Source organism: Mastomys coucha, unplaced genomic scaffold (assembly GCF_008632895.1).
Source record: "Mastomys coucha isolate ucsf_1 unplaced genomic scaffold, UCSF_Mcou_1 pScaffold8, whole genome shotgun sequence".
NCBI classification, from domain to species: domain Eukaryota; kingdom Metazoa; phylum Chordata; class Mammalia; order Rodentia; family Muridae; genus Mastomys; species Mastomys coucha.
This window is the reverse complement of record NW_022196914.1, coordinates 59,382,276-59,403,976: the sequence shown is the minus strand read 5'-3', so window position 1 is coordinate 59,403,976 and position 21,701 is coordinate 59,382,276. Positions and strand designations below refer to the sequence as shown.

General features: G+C 35.1%; 1 protein-coding gene and 1 pseudogene across 1 annotated transcript in view; one reads left to right on the top strand and one right to left on the bottom strand.

Moving 5' to 3' along the window:
* The window catches only part of Fcho2 (FCH and mu domain containing endocytic adaptor 2), a 91,181-nt gene that overhangs the window by 54,841 nt on the left and 14,639 nt on the right, over positions 1-21,701 (top strand). The window contains exons 12-19 of the mRNA XM_031360534.1: positions 2,562-2,619; positions 3,544-3,719; positions 6,300-6,311; positions 6,695-6,719; positions 8,171-8,213; positions 9,763-9,854; positions 12,302-12,405; positions 15,050-15,179. Coding sequence (XP_031216394.1) covers positions 2,562-2,619; positions 3,544-3,719; positions 6,300-6,311; positions 6,695-6,719; positions 8,171-8,213; positions 9,763-9,854; positions 12,302-12,405; positions 15,050-15,179 — 640 coding nt within the window. The remainder of the gene's footprint in view (positions 1-2,561; positions 2,620-3,543; positions 3,720-6,299; positions 6,312-6,694; positions 6,720-8,170; positions 8,214-9,762; positions 9,855-12,301; positions 12,406-15,049; positions 15,180-21,701) is intronic.
* LOC116083770 lies at positions 18,976-19,512 on the bottom strand (annotated as a pseudogene).

Here is a 21,701-nt window from a genome sequence, read left to right as displayed (position 1 = left end):
AAGCACGCCTGTATACCTACCCACCTACCCCCTTGGTTGGTTAACTTGATTGAATGAGTTCACAATTCTGCCTCAGCTTCTTTAGTGGATTACAGGTCTGTTCAGTGCACAGTGTGATTTTTTTTTTAAATGTGTTTCTTTTCTTTTCCTTTCCCCCTTCCCCTTGCCTCTTTTTTTCCTTTTTTCTACTTTTCCCTTTCCCTTTCCCTCCCTCTGTCACCCCCTCTCTTTCTTACTTTGCTTTTTTCCTTCTTTTGTTCTTTTTGAGACAATGTTTCTCTGTGTAACTCTGACTGTCCTGGAACTCACCTAAGGCTGGTCTTGAAAGCTGCCTCTGCCTCCTGAGTGCTGGGATCAGAGGTGTGCACCATCATGCCTGCGCACATATGGTTTGTTTTTTGTTTTTGTTCTTGTTTTTAGAATCCACTACTACCACAACTATATTTTTAAATGTTGAAATTATTTCTTCTTTTCTTCATACTGCTACTGGCATGATACTTCATTACAACAATGAGAGCCCTAATATAGAAACATGGGTTAGATGAATGAAGACATGTAGTCTACATATTTTTATTAGTATTAGAGTTCCATGAATAGTTTCAGTATTTGAAAATCTTGAGTAACTGACTCATTTTGGTTTTTTTTTACTTCTTATTTTCTAATTTGTGTTTCTCTCTGTGTTTGCCTTGTGTGTGAGGATGTCTGCAGAGGATGTCTGCTGGATTACCAGGTGGTAGTGAGCCACTGGATATGGGTGCTGGAAGCCAAACTTGTGTCCTTTGGAAGAGCAATAGATGCTCTTAACTACTAACCCATTTATCTAACCCCATGCCTTAAAAAAAAAAAGTTTAAGCAGTACAGTTATATAAAGGAGACTACATAGTACCTTTTCAGATTGGTTTGTTATACTCTTCCACAATTCTCAAGAGATTCATCAGGGTTGTTGTAGGTATGATAAATTCATTTCTTTCTGTTTCTCAGTAGTACCAAAGTTTACTTAAATGTTAACTTTTATGTTTTTGGATTTTCTTGTTTTGTGCTGTTAGAAATAAACTTTCCATGAATACTTGTGTACATGTGTTTATGTAGATAATTATTCTTTATGATTGGTAATTTTATTTCTGAAGTTTAATCTTAAAATAGCTACTTTGGACTTTCTTTTTGTTTGTGTTTGTCTTGTTTTTCTATCCTTTTTTCAACCTATTTATACTTGAGTTGATCTTATTATAGATATATAGTTGGCTTAAATATCTTTCATTTGTTTTGCCAGTTACCTTAATTATAGTAGTAAATGTATTTTTTTCATTAATCAATTCAAAACAGAATATATTTAATTAAGTTTGTTTGAAATGTACTGTTTTTAGTTGATAAATAATCATGCATACTTATAAGATATTGTGTGGTATTTTTAGTATGCATATCCAGTGTCTAATGGTTAAATCAGAGTCATAGGTATAATCATCAACCTCAAATATTATTTCTTTAGCTTCTACACATAAAGTATGAAGTATTTGTGTGTATATATCTGATATATTTTTTAATATAATGTCCTTCAGCCTGTTCCATGTAACTGTAATTGATAGGATTCGTTTTTTGTTGTTGTTGTTGTTGTGAGTTTGTGGCTGAACGCAATTCCATTTTGAATGTATATTGTATTTTATTTACTCAGCCATCTGATGATGGACACCGTGGCTGAGTCTGTGTTTTGGTTACTGGAAATAGTACTGCCATAAACTTAGAAGTATGAATATCTTTTTAAAAATACGTATTTTTTTAAATTTTAGATGAATCATTTTTTAGAGCTTTTTAGTGGTTACCTTGTGTCAGATAGTTTTTAAAAATATATATATTTTCCACCACACTTTATAGTTATTATCTACAAATAGAACCAGAAGCAGCCTCTTAGAACTTGATTATATGTGTATATCTATAGGGGGAATACATATGTGCATGTATATGCAAGTCCCCTCAGATGTAGAGGCTGGTAGTATCAGATCCTCTTGAGTTAGAGTTACAGGAAGTTGTAAGCTGCCTAATATGGGTATCAGGAGCCAAATCAGGGTTCTGTAACAGAACAGTATGTGTTCTTAGCTACCAAACTATCTGTCATACCCCACCTTGGCAGTTTCTTGCTCTGAAATTATGAGTTGTGATTTCCTGTTGCATGTTGCAGGGGTTTCTTCAGGTTTTGGGAGCATAGAATATGATTTAAAACTAATCACAAAAGAGATTTAATTTTCTACCCAGCTAATAATTTTATTAATTTATTGGTATTTGATACAGTAGCTTAGTTCCTCAGTAATACATCTTTTTACAATTTTTTGATATTTTTCAAGAAAGGGTCTTACTGTGCAGCTATGTCTGTCCTGGAACTCAGTATGTAGACCAGGCTGGCCTCAAATTCACAGAGATCCACCTACCCCTATCTTCCAAGTGCTGTGGTTAAAGGTGTGCACCCTACCTCTGGCTCTTAGTAATATTTTAGACTATAAGAGTATGTTAATCTTTAGTGTCTTTAAATACTGGTGCTGTCATATTAATTCTTTACTCTTGTTCCCTAGAATATTCCTGATGTAGATGAAGAAGGTTTTAGTATTAAACCAGAAGCAAATCAGAATGATATCCTTTTGTGATCTGGGTATTCTTAGTGGGTTGTGTTGGCATATACATAGCTATAAAAATAATGTCCTACTTAAAGCCTTTTCTGTTTTTAATTAGCTAAAGTATGACTGTTCGTCATTTACATGCTTTGTTAATTTAAATGAGTAGTTTTATTCCTATCCATATGTACATGTATATGCAAGTATGTGTGTGTGTGTGCACACTCTTTTCCCCTTTTGTTGTCTTGTCTTCCCCCACGAACCCCCAGAGCTTTTAGGTGTGTGAATGTTTGCTTGCATGTATGTCTGTGGATCATGTCTATGAGGTGCCCAAGGAAGGCAGAAGGGGAAGTTAGGCATCCAGGAACAGGACTTACAGATAGTGTACAGATAATTGTGACATGCCATGGAGGTGTGGGGGAGCTGAGAACTGAATCTGGGTCTTGTAGAAGAAGAACGCCCAGTGCTCACAACTGATGAGTCATCTCTCCAGCTCAGTGTAAAATATATATACACACACACATATATATTCATTAATTATTCTTATAAGGCTCTTTTACTTTTGTATTTATGAGGAAAATTAGTTATTCAAGATAAGGTAGAAACTAAATTATTATTTTTTTAATATTTTATTTTATTTTATGTGTATAAGTACACTGTAACTGTACAGATGACCATGTACTATCATGTGTGTGCTGCTGGGAATTGAACTCAGGACCTTCTGCCAGCCTTGCTCGCTCTGGCCCTGCTTGCTCCAGCATAAGTCACTGTAGCTGTCTTCAGACGCACCAGAAGAGGGCGTCCAATCTCATTCTGGGTGGTTGTGAGCCACCATGTGGTTGCTGGGATCCGAACACAGGACCTTTGGAAGAGCAGTCAGTGCTCTTACCCGCTGAGCCATCTCGCCAGCCCCCCGAAACTAAATTCTTTAACTCATATTCACATACCAAAGAGAACCATTTCTACTCATCCAGTGATTCTGACTCTGAAGATGAAGAACCAAAGAGGTACCGGATAGAGATCAAGCCTGTGCATCCAAATAACTTGCATCACACAATGGCTTCTTTGGATGAATTAAAAGTATCCATAGGGAATATAACACTGTCCCCAGCAGTATCTGTAAGTATCTGAATATAAGCCAATTTGTACTATATATAGAACCTTTTAATTTTACCTTATCTACCTATAACTGGTTAATTTTTTAAAATAATATTTTATTAATGTGTACTTGTGTATGATGTCTGTAAGAGGGGAATGTGCACATGTGCCACAGGATCAGGACAACTTTGTAGAGTCAGGTCTCTCACTTTACCATTACATGGGTTTTGGAGATAAAACTTAGGTTGTGATGCTTTTATGTGTGGCAGGTAATTTTTTTTACTTGCTGAGATATCATACCACCTATGGTTAATTTTGAGAATAGTAAATAAATAATAAAACTAAAACATTAAGTGGTAGTACACTGGTTGGGAAAATATTTTGTGATTCTTAAAAATTTGTTTGTTTTGTTTTATTTGTATAAATTTTGTATACTGTATTTTTTTTTTGACAAAATGAGACTGAATTCAGGCCCTTGAGCTAAATCTCAGTGCCCCTCTTTCCCCCTTTTGTTGTCTTGTCTTCCCCCATGAACCCCTAGAGCTTTTAGGTGTGTGAATGTTTGCTTGTATGTATGTCTGTGGATCATGTCTATGAGGTGCCCAAGGAAGGCAGAAGGGGAAGTTAGACATCCAGGAACAGGACTTACAGATAGTGTACAGATAATTGTGACATGCCATGGAGGTGTGGGGGAGCTGAGAACTGAATCTGGGTCTTGTAGAAGAAGAATGGCCAGTGCTCACAACTGATGAGTCATCTCTCCAGCTCAATGTGTAGTTTTTATATAGACAAATAAAGCTATTGATTTGGCTTAGTTATGCTCTTGAAAAAATTTGTCTTGTCTTGTCTTCTTTTCTTTTCTCTTCTCTTCTTTGACATAGGGTTTCTTTGACATAGAGTTTCCTTGTGTAGCTCTGGCTGTCATGGAGCTCACTCTTTAGATGAGGTTGGCCTTGTACTCTGGCCTGCCTCCTCCTCCCTAGTGCTGGGACTAAAGGTGTGGACCACCACCACCTCGTAAAAATATTTTTAAGAAAGTGAAAATGTAGAACATTTGTTATTTGCTATATTGTATAAACAGTGCTGTGTCTCTCTGGCAAAAGATTGTGAACTGACAGAGTTAGTGTTTTCTCTCATCTAATTTTAGAGGGTTTCCTCTGTTTTCAACTCTAATGTAAAAAGATGTCATGAAAATCAATTTAAAGGTTGAATTCAGTCTTTCCCCCTTTTCCCCTGCAGTGCTAGAGCTTGAATCTAGGCTTTTGCTTATGCTGTGCAACTATTATACCACTGAGTGACAATCCTGGCTCTTTTTTGAATTTTTATATTTTTGTCTTTCACTGTCACATTTGAATTTGAGGAAGATAAAATACTAATGTAGCCAGTGAGATGTCTAAGCTGTTAACTTGCTGTGTGCCAAGTTCTATTCTCAGATACTACTTTGGAAGACTAAACTGACTTTCAAAAGTTGTCTTCTGGCTTCCACCCACATGTGTGTCTGCACTCATACACACATATATCATACATAGTAATGATAAAATAAAGAATACTATACTAATAAAGCCACTGATGTAATGTGAATTCAGAATTATTATAGAAGAAAAAGTTTCTGTGGTAATTTGCATATTATCATTCCTTAAAAGCCATTTTCCATAATAATTTTTGTTACAATACCATTTTATGTGGTACACCTAATTTGTATGTGGGTTTTAATTTTTTAATTTTAATATATTATTTTTGAGATAGGCTGACTAATATATGCTCTGTAGACCAGGCTGGCCTTGAGCTCACAGAGATTTGCCTGTCTCTGCCTTCTACTAGGACTAAAGGCATGTACCACCATACCTGGCCCTAACTATACATTCAGAGATGTGTGTGTGTGTGTGTGTGTAAGTGAAAATTTTTTTCTTAGCGCTCATATTCTTGAATATCAGTCCATGGATAGAACATCTGCCAAGCAAGCATTATGCCCTTAGTTTGACACTCAAACAAGGAAGGGGAAGGGAGGAGTAAATATTTTTTGATGGATATTTTTTGATGGGGGGAAAAGGGTTCTATAATTAAATTCTCAAGGCCATGCCTCAGAGATTTCTAAAGTGAGGATTTATTATATCATTACTATTTTAACATTGATGAGTGTGTAGTGATAAAGAGACTTGTATATGTGAAGTAGAGAATTAGAACCATTGAAAAATTTTATTGTATAACAGCATAACTAATTAAAAATACACATAAACAAAAGCTTAATGAGATGGATATATATTAAAATATTATGAGCCACTTTATGAGCAGTTGAGGTTGTAGGTATTTTTAAAGCTTTCATGTCTCACCTGTTTTTCTCTGTTTTTAAATGAATATCTATTAATTTCATGCTGAGAAAATAGTCAAAGGAAAAATTTAATAGTGATTATTGAATTGGAAAAGAAGATATCTTTGCATGTGTTTTGTTGCCCACTTGTATGATTTCCTCCTTATCTATGTGTTTTAAGGTGAATATGTTGTAAGTAGGATTTAGAAGGGAAGAGACAAACTATTAAGTGTGAAAACAGAATTAAATTCTATACTGAAATTGTCTTTCTCTTTCTTTCCATGCACTGCTAGAGACACAGTCCAGTAAGTGCCAGATTTTATATTTTGCCTATTGACTTTTAAAAACTTAGTGTAATAAAACATTTGATTTTCAAAATTTTGTAAAATTTAGATTATTATTGTAATATTTTGCTTTAGATATAATATTTTAAGAACATTTTATTAGGTACATATATTTTACTTTTTGAATTCAATTACTACACTAGAAATTATTATGTTTACATTTAGAGGTGCATTTATAAGTAGTGATTTTTTTAAACATCTTTTTTGTAAATGCAATTTACAATTAAGTATATATGATAAAGATCACATAAACTAGGTTGGTATTAGTAACATTTTATCAAATAGTTTGTTACCAAGTTAAATTATTTGTTTAATAACACTTAAATTTTGCATTTCTGTTTTAGGTGCAGATGAATCGGAATTCATCTAGTAAGTTTGATATAGGAATTGGTTATTTTATGTAAGACTTTCAGGCACATTGCTAGTAGCCTGTGTAGTTAAGGAATTAATGCTCTTTTCGTATTGCCAGTCTTACTGGTTGACTAGAGGATACTTTATGCAGAAAACAAACAACCCATAGTGTTTCTTGTTACACTAAGAAACATTCCTTAGTCTTCATATTGCTTACAGAATTTTTCAGAAATAAACAAAACTAGAGAATAACTTCTGATTAAGAATGTTAGAATAGACTGTTAATTGTTGTTAATGTGATCCTAGCATATATATACCCCTTGGGGTCAAACCTCAGCATTTTTAGAGGAGGAGGGTAAGGAGAATGTTGTAGTTTCTACTTTATAATTTCAAAATAATAACAGTATAATACTAAAAATTATAGGATGTAACATCTTTTGCAGAATTATACACTAAAAATCAGACTTACTAGGAAACATTTTTTTGTGGTTTTATAAATAGAATGCTTAATAAGAATTAGTCTTCATTAATATTTTAGCACAATTGAAAAGCCTCCCATGAATTAATAATAAAGAACAAAATCAAATAAGGATTTACCATTAAAAAGAAATGTCTGATGACAGATTGTAGAGAAAATGTGGCTAAGTGGAGTTGTTGTAAGATGGAAGACAGCGCAGCAAGCTCTTCGAGACAGAACAAATTCCCAGAATAAACCAGGGGAAAACCAGTGCAAGCACATACAGCATACAGTGTAGCACTCCTGATGATTCACAATGTGGTGCCCATTGTGAATCACCATAGTCATCAGTTGTGGCTTGGGCTACAATTTACAGAACATACAAGGTGTGGCAAGAGATGTTCACTTGACAAGACCTCACTCAGTGCTGTTCTCACTGGTCGGATGCTTTCATCAGAACGGGAAATGCAGCAGAAAAGTTTAGGACCTCCTTCAGTAGCTCATCATTACTAATGATTGTATAGTAGTCAGCAGTAGTATTCTGAGAATGTGAAACTGACTGTAGGACTTATCAATTAAAATTCTTATGTAGAACACATGCAAGTATTTACACATATCTTCTAATTTTTCTAATTACTTATTTATTTTTGATATAAGGTTTCTCTGTATAGTCCTGGAACTTGCTATGTAGACCAGACTGCCTTAAAGTCACAGAGATTTCACTTGTTTCTGCCCTCTGGAGTACTGGAATTAAAGGCATGAACCACCATGCCCAGCTCTTATAATTTTTAAAGTTACAGTCCATGCTTTCTTTTATAAAGCTAATAAAAAGAATCAAAAAGCAGAAATTCACCTCTATTTTTTTTGACAATTGTTTATATTTATTTTTCTATTCCAAAATTTCTAAGTTGTTTTTAGCATTGGCATATGTAAGTATATAGAAGAACTTTTAATTAAAATATTTTTTGTCTCAGATTATTAGTTTTTCATAATACTTTAATTTTTTAATTAGATGAAGAGTTAACAAAATCAAAGCCGTCTTCTCTACCCACTGAGTAAGTTTGCTGTTTATTTCTTCTAATAGACTTTATTATAGACTGTATTATATCAAGCAATTTTAGGTCAAGATCAAAACTGGGTGAAAGGTACAGAAATTGCCCCAATATATTCCCTTATATGCCAAGCTTCCTTGTCAAAATCCCTTACCATGTTAGTATACTTATTATGGTTGCTCAACTTGCACTTTGACATGGATCATCCAAAGAATATCAGAGAGGGTCAGTTTCAAGTCTCGTATATCCTGTGGGTTGAGCAACTTTCTCTTTTTTCCTTTCTGCCCCTCTGAGCAGCTGTTAAAGGACTGGCATTATAATGTCATAACCAGTATTCTTACTATGTAGAAATCTCATGCTTTGCTTAGTTAGTCCTTTTTTTTTCCCCTTTTTTAAGCCACATTTAGATTTAAGTATTGTCTTTTGCCTCCTTTTTTTTTTTTTCCAGAATTTTGCAGTTATATGTTAGTCATGTAAAATTTATATTGGAGCTTTTAGATATTTTAACTTCTTTTCACGTGAAACTTTCTTTTTTTTCCTAAAAAAAACAAAAACCAAAACTGCAGTTGGCCTTGGTAGCTGTACTGCTTCCTAACAATTGTTGGTGTCTTCAGTTCATACATATGTGTTTTCAACTTTTTATGGGAATTTTCTCATTTCTCTTTCTCACATTCCCCTTCACTTTTGGTTGTGACTTTGTAAAATGGACCATATGCCATGAGCTTCAAGGTAGACTATCTCAAGATGAAAAGACAAGAAGCCAGATAGCCGCCTCACTAGCTCCTAAAACAGGAGAAGGGAAAAAAATGTTAGCCAGTGTTCTGTGAATCTCTTCTCGCTTCTGTTCTAGGGAGAGTACTTTGTTTGAGTTAATGTTTTTATATGAGTGAATGTTCAGCTTAGTGAAGTGGGTAGTTTTAGACTGGTAGGTGCCTATGAGGTACTAAATGAGGACATTGGTGGTATTTGTTGTATTTATAACTTTCAAAGATAAGTTGTTTAGTATCTAAAGCTTAATCTTTAGATTTTGCTCAGATAGCTACAATAGTAGGTTTTGTTGTACAAGGTAGAATATATCTGCATTGGTGCATGTTGAAATATTTAGATAGGTGATTTTAGGTCATTGAAATAATTTGACATTCTATTGAGAATTTCTTACAGATTTCACTTCTTTTGAATTTTATATTCTAGACTAGACTAGAACTCAGACTGTTTAGAATCTATTAGCTGTGTCTATCAGGGAGATCACTCACATTGCTGCTTTTCTTCAATTGTAAATCCAAAATTATTGTTCTTCATACTCATACTTGAGTTTAGCAAGGTTTGACCAAAGAAGATTAATCCTTATCACTTTCCCTGCCAACAATATGTTGGCAGTCTATTGTAAAATCTGCTTAATGCTGTTTGCTAAGTTTATTGACTACATTTCTCAGTGTGTCTTACTGTTTAATCACATTTATTGAACTGTTAGAATTTTGTAGAACAAAAATAAATGGTTTTTATTATGCTAATAATAATCTTTCTAATCATTGTTCTTAAAATGTTATTCTAGGAAAGGCACCAATGATTTACTTGCTTGGGACCCCCTGTTCGGATCATCTCTTGAGTCGTCATCTTCAGCTCCACCCACTTCGTCATCATCGGGTAAAAACCCCAATATACTAAAATTTATGTATATAAGCAATGTCTTATTTTTGAGAATGTAGTAGCAGCATTTTCCCCCCATTGATTCTGTTTATTATGTTTAATCATCTATAGCTTTCCTTCTTAAGTTTATCACCCAGTTATAGTGAGTTCCACCACTAATACCACCGTAAAAATGGAACACTAGAACTCTTAAGAATAGAAATAATCAGAATCATCTCTTTTCTTCCAGTGGCTTCTAAAAGCACTGTCTATGGAGATATGTGCAGATACAATATTAATTTATAAACACCAGTGCTAATAAATATTGTTACTAGGGTTTTTTTTGTAAAGTAATTCTGATTATTTGAAAGAATTGAATTTCATACCTTTACATGGTTTGACTTAAGTCCATCCATTTGAAATGCCACTTGGACAGGCCTCCTGATAAGTAACTTATATATAAAGGCCTCTGCTGTGGTAAGCTCATTAACAAGCTTGAGGTATTGAGTCTAGTTCTGTGCTAGTTCCACAGATATGACCATATCTTTAAAATAGCTACTTAATAGCACAGGCAAGTGTTGTAGTCATTCAGGTTGGTATACATTTCTTCAGAATATACTTTCAAACCCAGGGACAGGGACATCATGAAAAGACTGCTATCATTTGGAAGAAGGCAACAGCCTCTGAATTCAGATTTGATATTTTACCACCTTTTGGCTGCCTTCCTTAAATGTAGATACATACTTTGATGTGATGCACTTTCTAATGATAGTTCCTTCTGTGAGTTTATTTTCCATCCTGTGAGTGCCTTTTCTTTGGCTTTCTTCGTACTCTCCTTCAGTGATTACTAAGGACCTTTAGCTTTGTATTTTATTTTCTCATATGTTTACTTAGGCTGGTACTTACATGTTTTAAATTTTATACAGTTGTAAATATAAAGAATTTGGCAACTATATTTTTTTCTACTCACTGTATTTTTTTAATGTTTGAATTATAGTACGTATTTCTTAGTGGATCAAAGGTTTTGGAAATCATTTTATTTGGAAATAATTTAAGGGTCAGTGAGATTTCTCATCAGGTGGTACTGTATTTGGCAGCTAATGTCCTGAGTTTCATCCCTGGCACCCATATGGTAGAAGAGAGCTGATTCCCACAACTTGTCCTCTAACCTCCATGCACACTGTCTTAGTTAGGGTTTCATTGCTGTGAAGAGTCACCATGACCAATGCAGCTCTTATAAAGAAAAGCATTTAATTGGGGCTGGCTAACAGGTTCAGAGCTTTAGTCCATTATCATCATGGCAAGAAGCATGGAAGTGTATAGGCAGATGTGATGGAGGAGCCAAGAGGATTAGATTACATCCTAATCCATAGGCAGCAGAAGGAGAAGGAGACTCTGTACCACACTGGGCATAACTTTAGCATAGGAGACCTCAAAGCTTGCCCTCACAGTGACATACTTCCTCCAACAAGGTCACACCTCCTAATAGTGCTACTTCCTATGGGTCAAGCATTCAAAATCATGAGTCTACAGGGCCAATCCTATTTAATCCACCTTACTCACACACTCAAAGCTAAATTAAAAATTTTATAAAGATAGTTTCAATATCTGGCTTTGTAATTCATTCCTGTTTTGATTTATATATATATATATGTGTGTGTGTGTGTGTGTGTGTGTGTGTGTATGTGTGTATATAAACATTATTTGTTTACATATATATGACTTATTGATATACATACATATATATGACATACATATATATATGACATACATATTTATGTATGACTTGATATACATTTGAAATTTAATATTATGATAAAGGTATTTTAACTAGGAATACTGCTTTTCAAAGTTATAAAATGTTACAAATGGCATTAACAAACAACACTAAATTCATACAGGATTTAAGAAGAATAAAAGTAGTATGAGTTTTATTAATTGGGGTAATATTTTTAGCAAATTAATAAAGTCTTTAATGGTTTAATTATTATGAAGAATATTATGTGGTTCTACTTAAGTCAGATCACAAAGTTTAATTAAGGTTAAATGTGTTAATTGGCATTCACATTATTCTGCAGGCACAGCTGCAAAGCCTTGATCTCACATTAGGCTCTGTGAATTAGATATGCTGATAGTAAACCAAAGACATTTGAATTTTAATTAGTTTATTTTTATCAACTGATCAGATTTCTATCAGATTTAATTTTATATATGTATAAAAAGTTGAAACAAAATTTCTGTGTGTGTCAGTTTTGTTGAAAGTTTTAATAATTGATTTGAGGATTATTGTGAATATCAGCAGTAGCTTTGATAAAAGAATATTTGATGGATAGATTCTCAGTGCTTCAACAAATATCCTTGATTATATTAACATTATTAGAAATGATCTTTGAGTCCTCTTGTCTTTATCTAAGGGTTGCTACATACTGATGATTTTCTTCAAATTCTCTTCTCTCTCCCGTCAGCCAGACCCACAACTCCTCTTTCTTTAGGCACCATTGTTCCACCTCCAAGGCCTGCTTCCAGACCAAAGCTTACTTCAGGCAAACTGAGTGGGATTAATGAAATAGTATGTACTCAACATTTTTATAAAGTTGTATAACTGTTTTCAGTCTTTTGTTTTTGAGACAGGGTCTCAATGTGTGGCCCTGGTTGTCCTGGAACTCATAATGTAGGCCAGGTTGCCTCATACTCAAAAAGATTCATCTGCCTCTGCCTTCCAAGCACTGAGATTGAAAAGATTAAACTGTTCTCTAAAAATGATATAATTATTTTGACTTAGGATACAGTTATTTTTCTGTATGCCCCTGCATAGTTAAATGCTTTTTTTCTAAACTCCTTGAAGAATAGAAACTTTCTCCAGTCATACTTCTCTCTCTCATATAATCTCAAAAATCATACTAGCAAAGTAATAAACTGCCTAAGACGACAGAGATTTCCTTTTAAAAAGTTGGTATGTTATACAAGCCAGTGTCCATTGACTCAAAATAAGCAGGGTCATACAATTCTTGCCTAAGTGCATTATTTAAGGAAAAAAATGTATTATGATTTAGGCCTTACTGTTAGGAGATTCCCAAGGGGCATCTGTCTATTCTAGCTTTATTTTATACATAGGAGACTGGAGTCCACTGTATTTAGCTGATATAAAAGTACAAAATAATAATGAGCACTGGTTTTCTAAAGTCATCAGTAATGGCAGGAACATCTGTGAGTTCCCAAGCCAGCTCTTGTGCCTCCTGTGTGCTCTGTTTTGTTTCATCTTTCACGCTGATTGCTGTTTAATTACAATTACGTTTCTGAAATTATAACCCATGCTTATTTTTTCCCTCTTTATCTATTTCCAGCAATGTAATCATTGTGGTTGAGTCTTTTAGTTGAATGTAAAAGATACTTTAAAGTGTTTCAGCGTGCGTCACCATACCAGCCGCCCCTTTCACGTCTGTCCAGCCACCCCAAACACAATATGCTCTTTATTCTTTCTTTTGTTTTCTTTCATGGATGGGGAGGGGCTGTAAGGAGATAGGAGTGAACTTTGGGCCTTTTGCATGATAAGCACATACTCTCACTACCTTTGAGTTGGTTCTTGTTATTTTCTACATCTACATTTTCTTATTGTACTCCTCCATTTGAAGTGACATTTTTCACTAAGGCAGAAATGGCCTTTTTCTTTAAGACCCAGCTGTTATCCATCAGCTGTCTTTGGTTACTCCTCCAGCAAATTATATCATTCTTTGCTTACTCCCATATACTTGTATTTTTGTTAGAGAACATCTCACCTTGCTGGACCTTTTACTGCATGATGTGTTAGTCAGCTTCATGTCCACAGTAGTTTTCATAAAGCCTGTAACTTGGTACCTAGATAGGAAATGTACTTTGAGTGGAAAGTCAAATGTAGAAGTGACAGCCTCTTTAATTAATGTCTTATCCCAGGGAACTGACTTACTGGAAGTGAGATAAAAACTAGGTACAAGCTGCCAAGGAGATGGTTAATTTAAGTAATAGTTTTAAATTTTTATTTATTTTTGTATTTTATTCATGAATCCTCTGTCTGACTACATACCAGAAGAAAGCACCAGACCCTATTACAGATGGTTGTGAGCCACCATGTGGTTGCTGGGAATTGAATTCAGTGCTCTTAACCACTGAGCCCTCTTTCCAGCTCAGATCACTAGTTTGTAACATGTCTTTTTTTCTGTTTATAAAACTTGTTTCTTGCTTCTAAATCATGTCGAAAAATATAGAAAACACACAAAAAAATGAATCTCCTCAATATATTACCAACAATAACTATGTTAACATTTTTGTATATATTCTCTCATTGTTTTCCTAATGCATAAATATTTGACCTAATACATAAATATAGACAGTAAATTATCAGTTACTATAAGGACAGACACATTAGCTGTTCAGTGTTAGATAAGTTTTGCTAAGAGTCCTAGGGAAGATGGACTTACGTGACTTAATGTGTGTAAAATTGTAAGGACATTGTTGAGTGCAGGTGATGACTTAAAAAGTTATGAAGCATATATTTTAATTCATGTTTTACATATCTATTATTTTTACTTGGATATTTTGGAAATGCCTTTTGTGAATTATTTTTGCTTTATAGTTTTCAAGTTTTTTTAAAAGTGGTAGCACCTACTTTGGGCAACTTACAACAACCTATAACTCCAACCCAGGCAGGAGGCAGGTGATCCAGTATCCTTACCTGGCCTCTGTGGCCACTCACATATCCATTCCATTCAAACGCAGGCACACAAACACACACATAAACAGTAAAACAAAAAGATTGAAAGCATGCCTTTTAAATCTTAACTAGAACATTAAAAAATTGCTTTTTCTTATTTTGTAACTTATCTGTTATTACTGATAGGATACAGAGAAATAGTCTCATGCTTATAGAAATAATGGACATAATCTTTCTGGGAAGCAGTTTGGTAGTTTATGAAGAACTTTTATTTCACTTATGAGTACTATATTAAGTATACTTTTAAAATACAGATAATATTTTATGTCAAACTTTCTTGATAGCATTGCTTTGAAATAGCCTTTTCAGGTTTCAGTATATTCTTAGAAGTGATTTGACATAACTTCTAACACCTAGTTAAAAGAAACTCATGGTAAAGTTGAATGGTTTGTTAAGACTTAAAATTTTCTCTGACAAGGAAGGAGGACTTAATTTGGCATTTGATAAATAACTTTTTGTTTTTAAGCCCAGGCCATTCAGCCCACCTGTAACTTCCAATACCAGCCCACCTCCTACTGCTCCCTTAGCCCGGGCAGAGAGCAGTTCCTCTATCTCTTCCTCTGCTTCATTGAGTGCTGCCAATACTCCGACAGTAGGTAAGTGGCTATTGTTGATTATGAAAGTTAGCATACAAAACATTGGGTTTACGTTTATAAAGGTAAAAAATACACATACACATTTTGTTGTTGCATTATGGAAGCAAGGTCTTTCTACATAGCCATGGCTGACCTGGAACTCACAGAGATCTGCCTGCCCCTGCCCCTGCCTCTGCCTCTATGTCTGTTGGGAAAGATTAAAGGCATGTGCCACCATACCCAGTACCACAAATATTGTTTAGAAGGCCTTAAATATTTTAGTTTTATATATAAAAACTAGTGTCAGCTCTTTCACTGAGCAGTCTGTATTTATGGTTCCTACTATAGTAGTTTGAATAGATGTAGTAAAAGTGAGTCCCTGACCAAATTTTTGTGGGTGACTCCAGTATAGCAGCTGGTGAACCATCTTACTTTAAGACTTTGATTAAGGAAAAAGGAGACACACACATACCCTTTTTTCTCTTCTCTAGTGAGAAGTGAAGAATTTAACATCAGAAAAAAAAATTTTTTTTTTGGACATACACTTGACACTTGTGAAACTGACCACAATTTTTCTGTTTTAGTTATTATTTTCTAGATTAAGAGTATTCCTGAAACTCTTAAGAATTTGTCAACATATAAATTACTGGTCAGTATAAATTACTAAAGGAATACTGTACAATGCAGTCAGTTCTACTTTGAATTCACAGTTGCATTCTTAAAGTTTGTGTTTGGGGGCTTGAAAAGATAGTTCAATGGTTAAGTGCCTACTGTTCTTGTAGAGGACCCAGGCTTGATTTCCAGCACAACATGGCAGCTCACAACTACCTGTAACTTCATTTCTGGAGGATCTTGACATAGATTAATTTAAAATGTTGTACACATGCATACACAAAAAAGGAAAACAAAAGTTCATGTTTGAAAATCATTTTCTTGGAACATTTTATTCAATGAAAGAATGTTGTGTGCTTGTGGTAAATTATTTATTTTATAGAAATTTAATCACAAACATTAAAAATAAGTTATTGGGCCAGGCAGTGGTGGCACACGCCTTTAACCCCAGCACTTGGGAGGCAGAGGCAGGCGGATTTCTGAGTTTGAGGTTAGCCTGGTTTACAGAGTGAGATCCAGGACAGCCGGGGTTATACAGAGAAACCCTGTCTCGAAAAACCAAAAAAAAAAAAAAAAAAAATTATTGGCTGAAATTTTTTTATATAATCTAAACTTTACCAAGGAAAACCATTGTTTTACTGCATCTAGATTTTACCCAATAAGTTTTTAGCATTGTCTCCTTTATTCAGGCTTCTTACAAGTTCTCATTATTTTTCTAACCCAATGATTGTCACTGTGAAAAAAAACACAAAGCTGCTGAAGCACACTAGCTGTGTTTCAGGTGCTGCCATTTGCATCTCAGTAATAGCTGCTCGTTCTTGCTGTCCTGGTCCTACACGCATCTGTGTCACTTGGACCCTCATAGAAATGTGGACATTTAAAGTCAGACTCTCAGTACTGGAGGCCCAGGCCTTTACATGCTTTCCAGGTGCTTGTGCTACATCCTGTTTATGAATGACCTATAATTAAGCTAATTTTATTAAATCCAGTTTAATTTATCAAAGCTGACTTATAAGGAATGCATCTTGTTGGTGTGATGATTGCATGAGTATAGGCTTGATAGAAGTGTGAGTGGTTTGATTTCTAAATGTTCAAGCCTGATTCTACCATTTTATTTTACACGTCTTGTACATTTTCCCATTTTAAATTTATATAATTGAGTATAACTAATAAGTTTGTTCTTTGAATGAACAGCCTTATTTTTGTTTATACATGTGGTTTTCTTAGTTTTGTTTCCACTTTATACTTTATACTTTAGTCATAAGAAAAGATTGGCTCTATTGGAAATTCAGGAGGTAGCTTGAGTAACCAAAATAAGCTTTAGCATTTTCTTTGCATATGGGTATGTCCAGCTTTTTGACATCTGCATGGTATTGTGATCTATAAACATGTTGGGTTACAGTCACATCTATCCTGGGATGCATACAATCCATTAGATGTGCCTGTTTCAGAAGGTTTTGTGATGGAAATGCTGATTTTGATTGAGCTGGTATGTGGTTGTTTATTGTTTTAGTCCCTAATGTTGAAGGTAGGAAATCCAGTAGCATGTGACAAGAGATGAGACAGGCAAGGCAGATAGATACCAAGTTCTTGTACTAGTGGTTTTCAGTCTATCTAAAAAGTTCTTTCTTTGTTATGACTATTGAGCTCTGTTAAGATTTGAAGTTGTTGACTTTTCTTGTTTCTTGAAAATGTTTTCTTTCCCTGCAATATTTTATCTTATTTAAATGTGATAGAAGATGATAATTTGATTGGGACACTCTCTGAAATTGAAAAGCACTGTGAGACAACACCAGGTATTGTATCAGAAGCAAATATACATGTGACTAATGCTCCTAAAATATTTCACTTATTTTTTTCCCTTTTCCAGCAATGTATGGTATATCAGCAGTTAAGAATAACCGTACGGAAAAAAAAAAGAATAACCCTAAGATTAACTATCTCAATTTTGTGCTAATTATGTTCAGTCACCGTATGAGACCAGGTCTTTGGTTATAACAATGCATACTGATCTTGCATTTTCTTCCATCTTGCCTAAGCATTAAAAATCAACAGATTGGAACTCTCAAGCTATCAGAATACAGAGATTAGAAAAGAAACAAAGTATGTCACCCTTAACAATGTTATAAAAAGGGCTGGAGACTTGCCTCAGCAGTTAAGAGCACTGGCTGCTCTTGTAGAGGACCAGGTTTCAATTCCCAGAATCCTCATGTTGACTAACAACTGTCTATAACTCTAGTTGTAGGTATTGCATGCACTCAATACATTCAGGCAAAACACTGGTGCATACATATAAAATAAAAATAAATACTACTTGCACTATGAGAGCAAAGGCCACGTGGATACTGTGATGAATGGATACACATAAACACTCAGTGTTGAAGGAACACACTCTGTGTCCTGCTTATCCTAGGTGCTTGCATGCTTTGTGTTTGCAGGACTGAATGCTTTCTCAATATGTAGCAGTTAAACCAGAAATGGAAATGAAAGTGTCCATATTGAGTACAGATTGTTTTCACTTCCAAAAAAGTGCTTAAATAGAAATATAGAATGAACTTATTATTTTAGACAGGTAAATATTTCCTTTGCAAGTTCATTATTTTGAAGCCTACATATACATTATATTTTTGAAAACAAAAATGTAATTAAAACAAAAACAAAAAAAGAAAAACAAATGTGAATATACCAAATGGTAAAGTGGTTTTTGAGCTTCCCTCAACCTTCTAACTCTTTGCTTGCCTGTATTTTGTAAGAAGCATCGCAGTTTATGAGGAAATTAGTTCAAGAATTATCATCATATGATCAAATTGGAAAACTTTAATGAATAACTGACTTGGTAAAATACTTTTCTTTTTTTCGTTTAGTATTGTGTATGAAACCTGTTTGTTAGTTGCTCTATCAGTGAGCATTCCCCTCCCCCCCATGTATGTGTGTATTGTGTGTGTGTGTGTGTGTATGTGTGTGTACCTACAGGTGTGCACACAGAGGCCAGAGGTCAACAGCAGATGTGATCTTTGATTGTGGTATACCTTAATTTTTTGAGACAGGGTCGTCACTAATTTTGCTAAATTGATGGGCCAGCAAGTTCTGTCCTTCCTCTGTTCTGTAGTTTATAACTGGGGTTATAAGCATACACTGCCATGCCTGACTTTTTTTTTTTTTTTTTTTTGACAGTCTGAAGTTTTTATTCAGTGGGTCTCTGTGTCTAGAAGAAGGTGTTGAGCCTCTTAGTGGTGAAGCATGGCTTGTGTTAGCACTGCAGCACACGGTGGGGCAATGGGCACAATGGGCACTTGATCTTGGAGTCGTGGAACTGCTTGATAGCTGGCCGGTGGCACTTGCCAGCTGCAGTCTATTCCACCTTCATGATATAGATGGAGTGCGTGCGGGCATGGTGTCAGGCTCCCTTGTCTCAGTAGCACTGTGTGACTGTGCCCGCGGTGGTCAGGTCCCAGTACTCCCGGTACATGTTGTATGTGCCACTGTGGGAATCATAGCACAGCATAGATGTCGAAGTTCTTCACACACAGGGTGACTTCTCAAACACCTGCCCGCAGTACACAATCTCCCTGGATAACTTCATCTTCTTCAGCTGTGACACAAAGTACCAGAAGCGGGACTTGGTTACCACATGGTTGAGTGCAAAGATTTGCATACGGTACAGTGGTGATGTGTGACATTTTGTGGTTGGCAAGCAGCACCACACCACCTTGTACTCCCGAAGCATGCCCGATGCCTTCATGGCACTGCGTGCTCACAGAAAAGCCTTGCCCGACTTCTTTGTGTGGGGGCTGGCTATCAAAATGTAGGTCCTTATGCTTTTGTAGCCAGCATTGTAGTCGGCACTTTATCAACTGAGCTGTCTTCTCAGCCTGGTTTCTTTTGATTTTTATAGTTAAAGGAATAGCAGGTGCTAATTTATCTTTGACTGTGTGCTAATGTTTATTTGTGGGCTACTCAAAGGAAAATATTAATTTCATGTTTATGGTACCATAAAGGAATTTTTACAATCTTGCAGTGATAAAAAGAAAAGCCATGGATGCTCAAGTCCCTTATATAAAATGGCCATTGTGTATTTATGTAGCCTGTACACATCCTCCTATCTACTTTAAATCATCTTTACATTACTTAGAATATGTAGAACAAGATAAATGCTATGTAGATAGTTGTTATAGTGTGTTGTTTAGGGAATGAAGACAACAAAAAATAGTGTTTTCTCACATACCTTGTGTGCTGAACCTATAAATGCAGAACCTTCAGACTCAGAGGATCAGCTGTGTAATTCTTCTTAATAAGAAAATCATTGGATTTGGATATAGATCACAAACCTTGCTTCTTATGTACAAGTCCTTGAGTTTGATCCTTATTACTTGCAGACAAAACAAATCACAAAAAAGCATAATATAACATGTGTTGGCAAAGACTTGGTGAAAATTGAGAACTTCTTTGCACTGTTGGTAGGACTATATATTTTATAGCCATAGTAGAAAACAGGATGTCAGCTCATCAGAAAATTTATAAAATTAATTGTATGATCTAGCAGTTTGACATCTAGGTACACATCCAAAATAATGAAAAGCAGGAACTCAAAGAGATAGTTTCTTTACACCCATTTGTAGCAGTACCGTAGCTACGTTTACAGTAGCAAACAATGGAAGCATTAAAAAATGTAACGTGTGTGCCATAGAATATTATTTAGCCTTAGAAAGGAGAATTCTGACATACTGCAATATGAATATTCAGTACATTGTGCTATCAAATGTTATTTGACCTAATCTCTATGAGGCTCTTTAGAGTCAGGCTCATGGACAGAAACCTCAGTGATGGTTGCCAGATGTGGGTAAAGTAGGGATGTGGGTATGAAGGGTAATCATTTAATAGGTATAGAGTTTTAGTTTTGTATGATTGAAAGTTGTAGAAATACACGATGTGATGGTTGTGCAGCATTATTTATTTCTTTTGTTTGTTTGTTTGTTTTGTTTTGTTTTGTTTTTCGAGAAAGGATTTCTCTGTATATCCCTGGCTGTCCTGGAACTCAATCTGTAGACCAGGCTGGCCTCGAACTCAGAAATCCGCCGGCCTCTGCCTCCCAAGTGCTGGGATTAAAGGCATGTGGCACTACCACCCGGCTGTTTTATTTCTTTGTACTTTAACCATGCACCTAAAAATTGGTAAGACCAGCAAGACCTGCCTCAGAAAGTTAAAAAGAAAATAATTGAGGTAGGAGTTAAAACCACAACTTTTGTTACATATTTTACCACAGTTAAAAAAGTAGTTAAGGTGAAAAGAGCCTTTATCTTTCCCTACAAATGTTCTGTCCTTACAGTCTGATGACCTTCTACTTTAGGATGTTAGAAAAAAGTTGATGAATTCAAGTTTAGGTTTTATAGAGACACTTTTCTGTCTATAAACATGTATTTATACTTGAAATCAATAAACTCATACTTGCATTTTTCTTAACATTTTTCTCAGTTGCATGCTCAAATTCTTTTCTCTTGATTAATCCCTTGTGTCTGTCTGTCTGCCTGCCTCTCCATCTGCCCATCCATGCATCCATCCATCCGTCTATCCCATCCATCCATTTATCCCATCCCATTCATCTATCCTATCTATCTGTCCATTCCTTCCATCCATCCCATCCATCCCATCCATCCCATCCATCCATCAGTGTTTTTGAAACATGTTTCACTGTGTAGCTCTGGCTGTCCTAGGAGTCTTCTGTAGATCATGCTGGTCTCTAACTCACAGATATCCACTTGCTTTTGTCTCCCAAGTGTTGGGATTCAAGGAATGCTTAGGCCTGGCTTATAATTCATTACATTTTACCTAATCATTTTAATATACAGATTTAAACTTGTATATGTTTTTTTCAGTTCAGGATCATTTGGTATTCAGAGTAACCACAGTATTGCTTCTTTTTTTTTTTTTTTT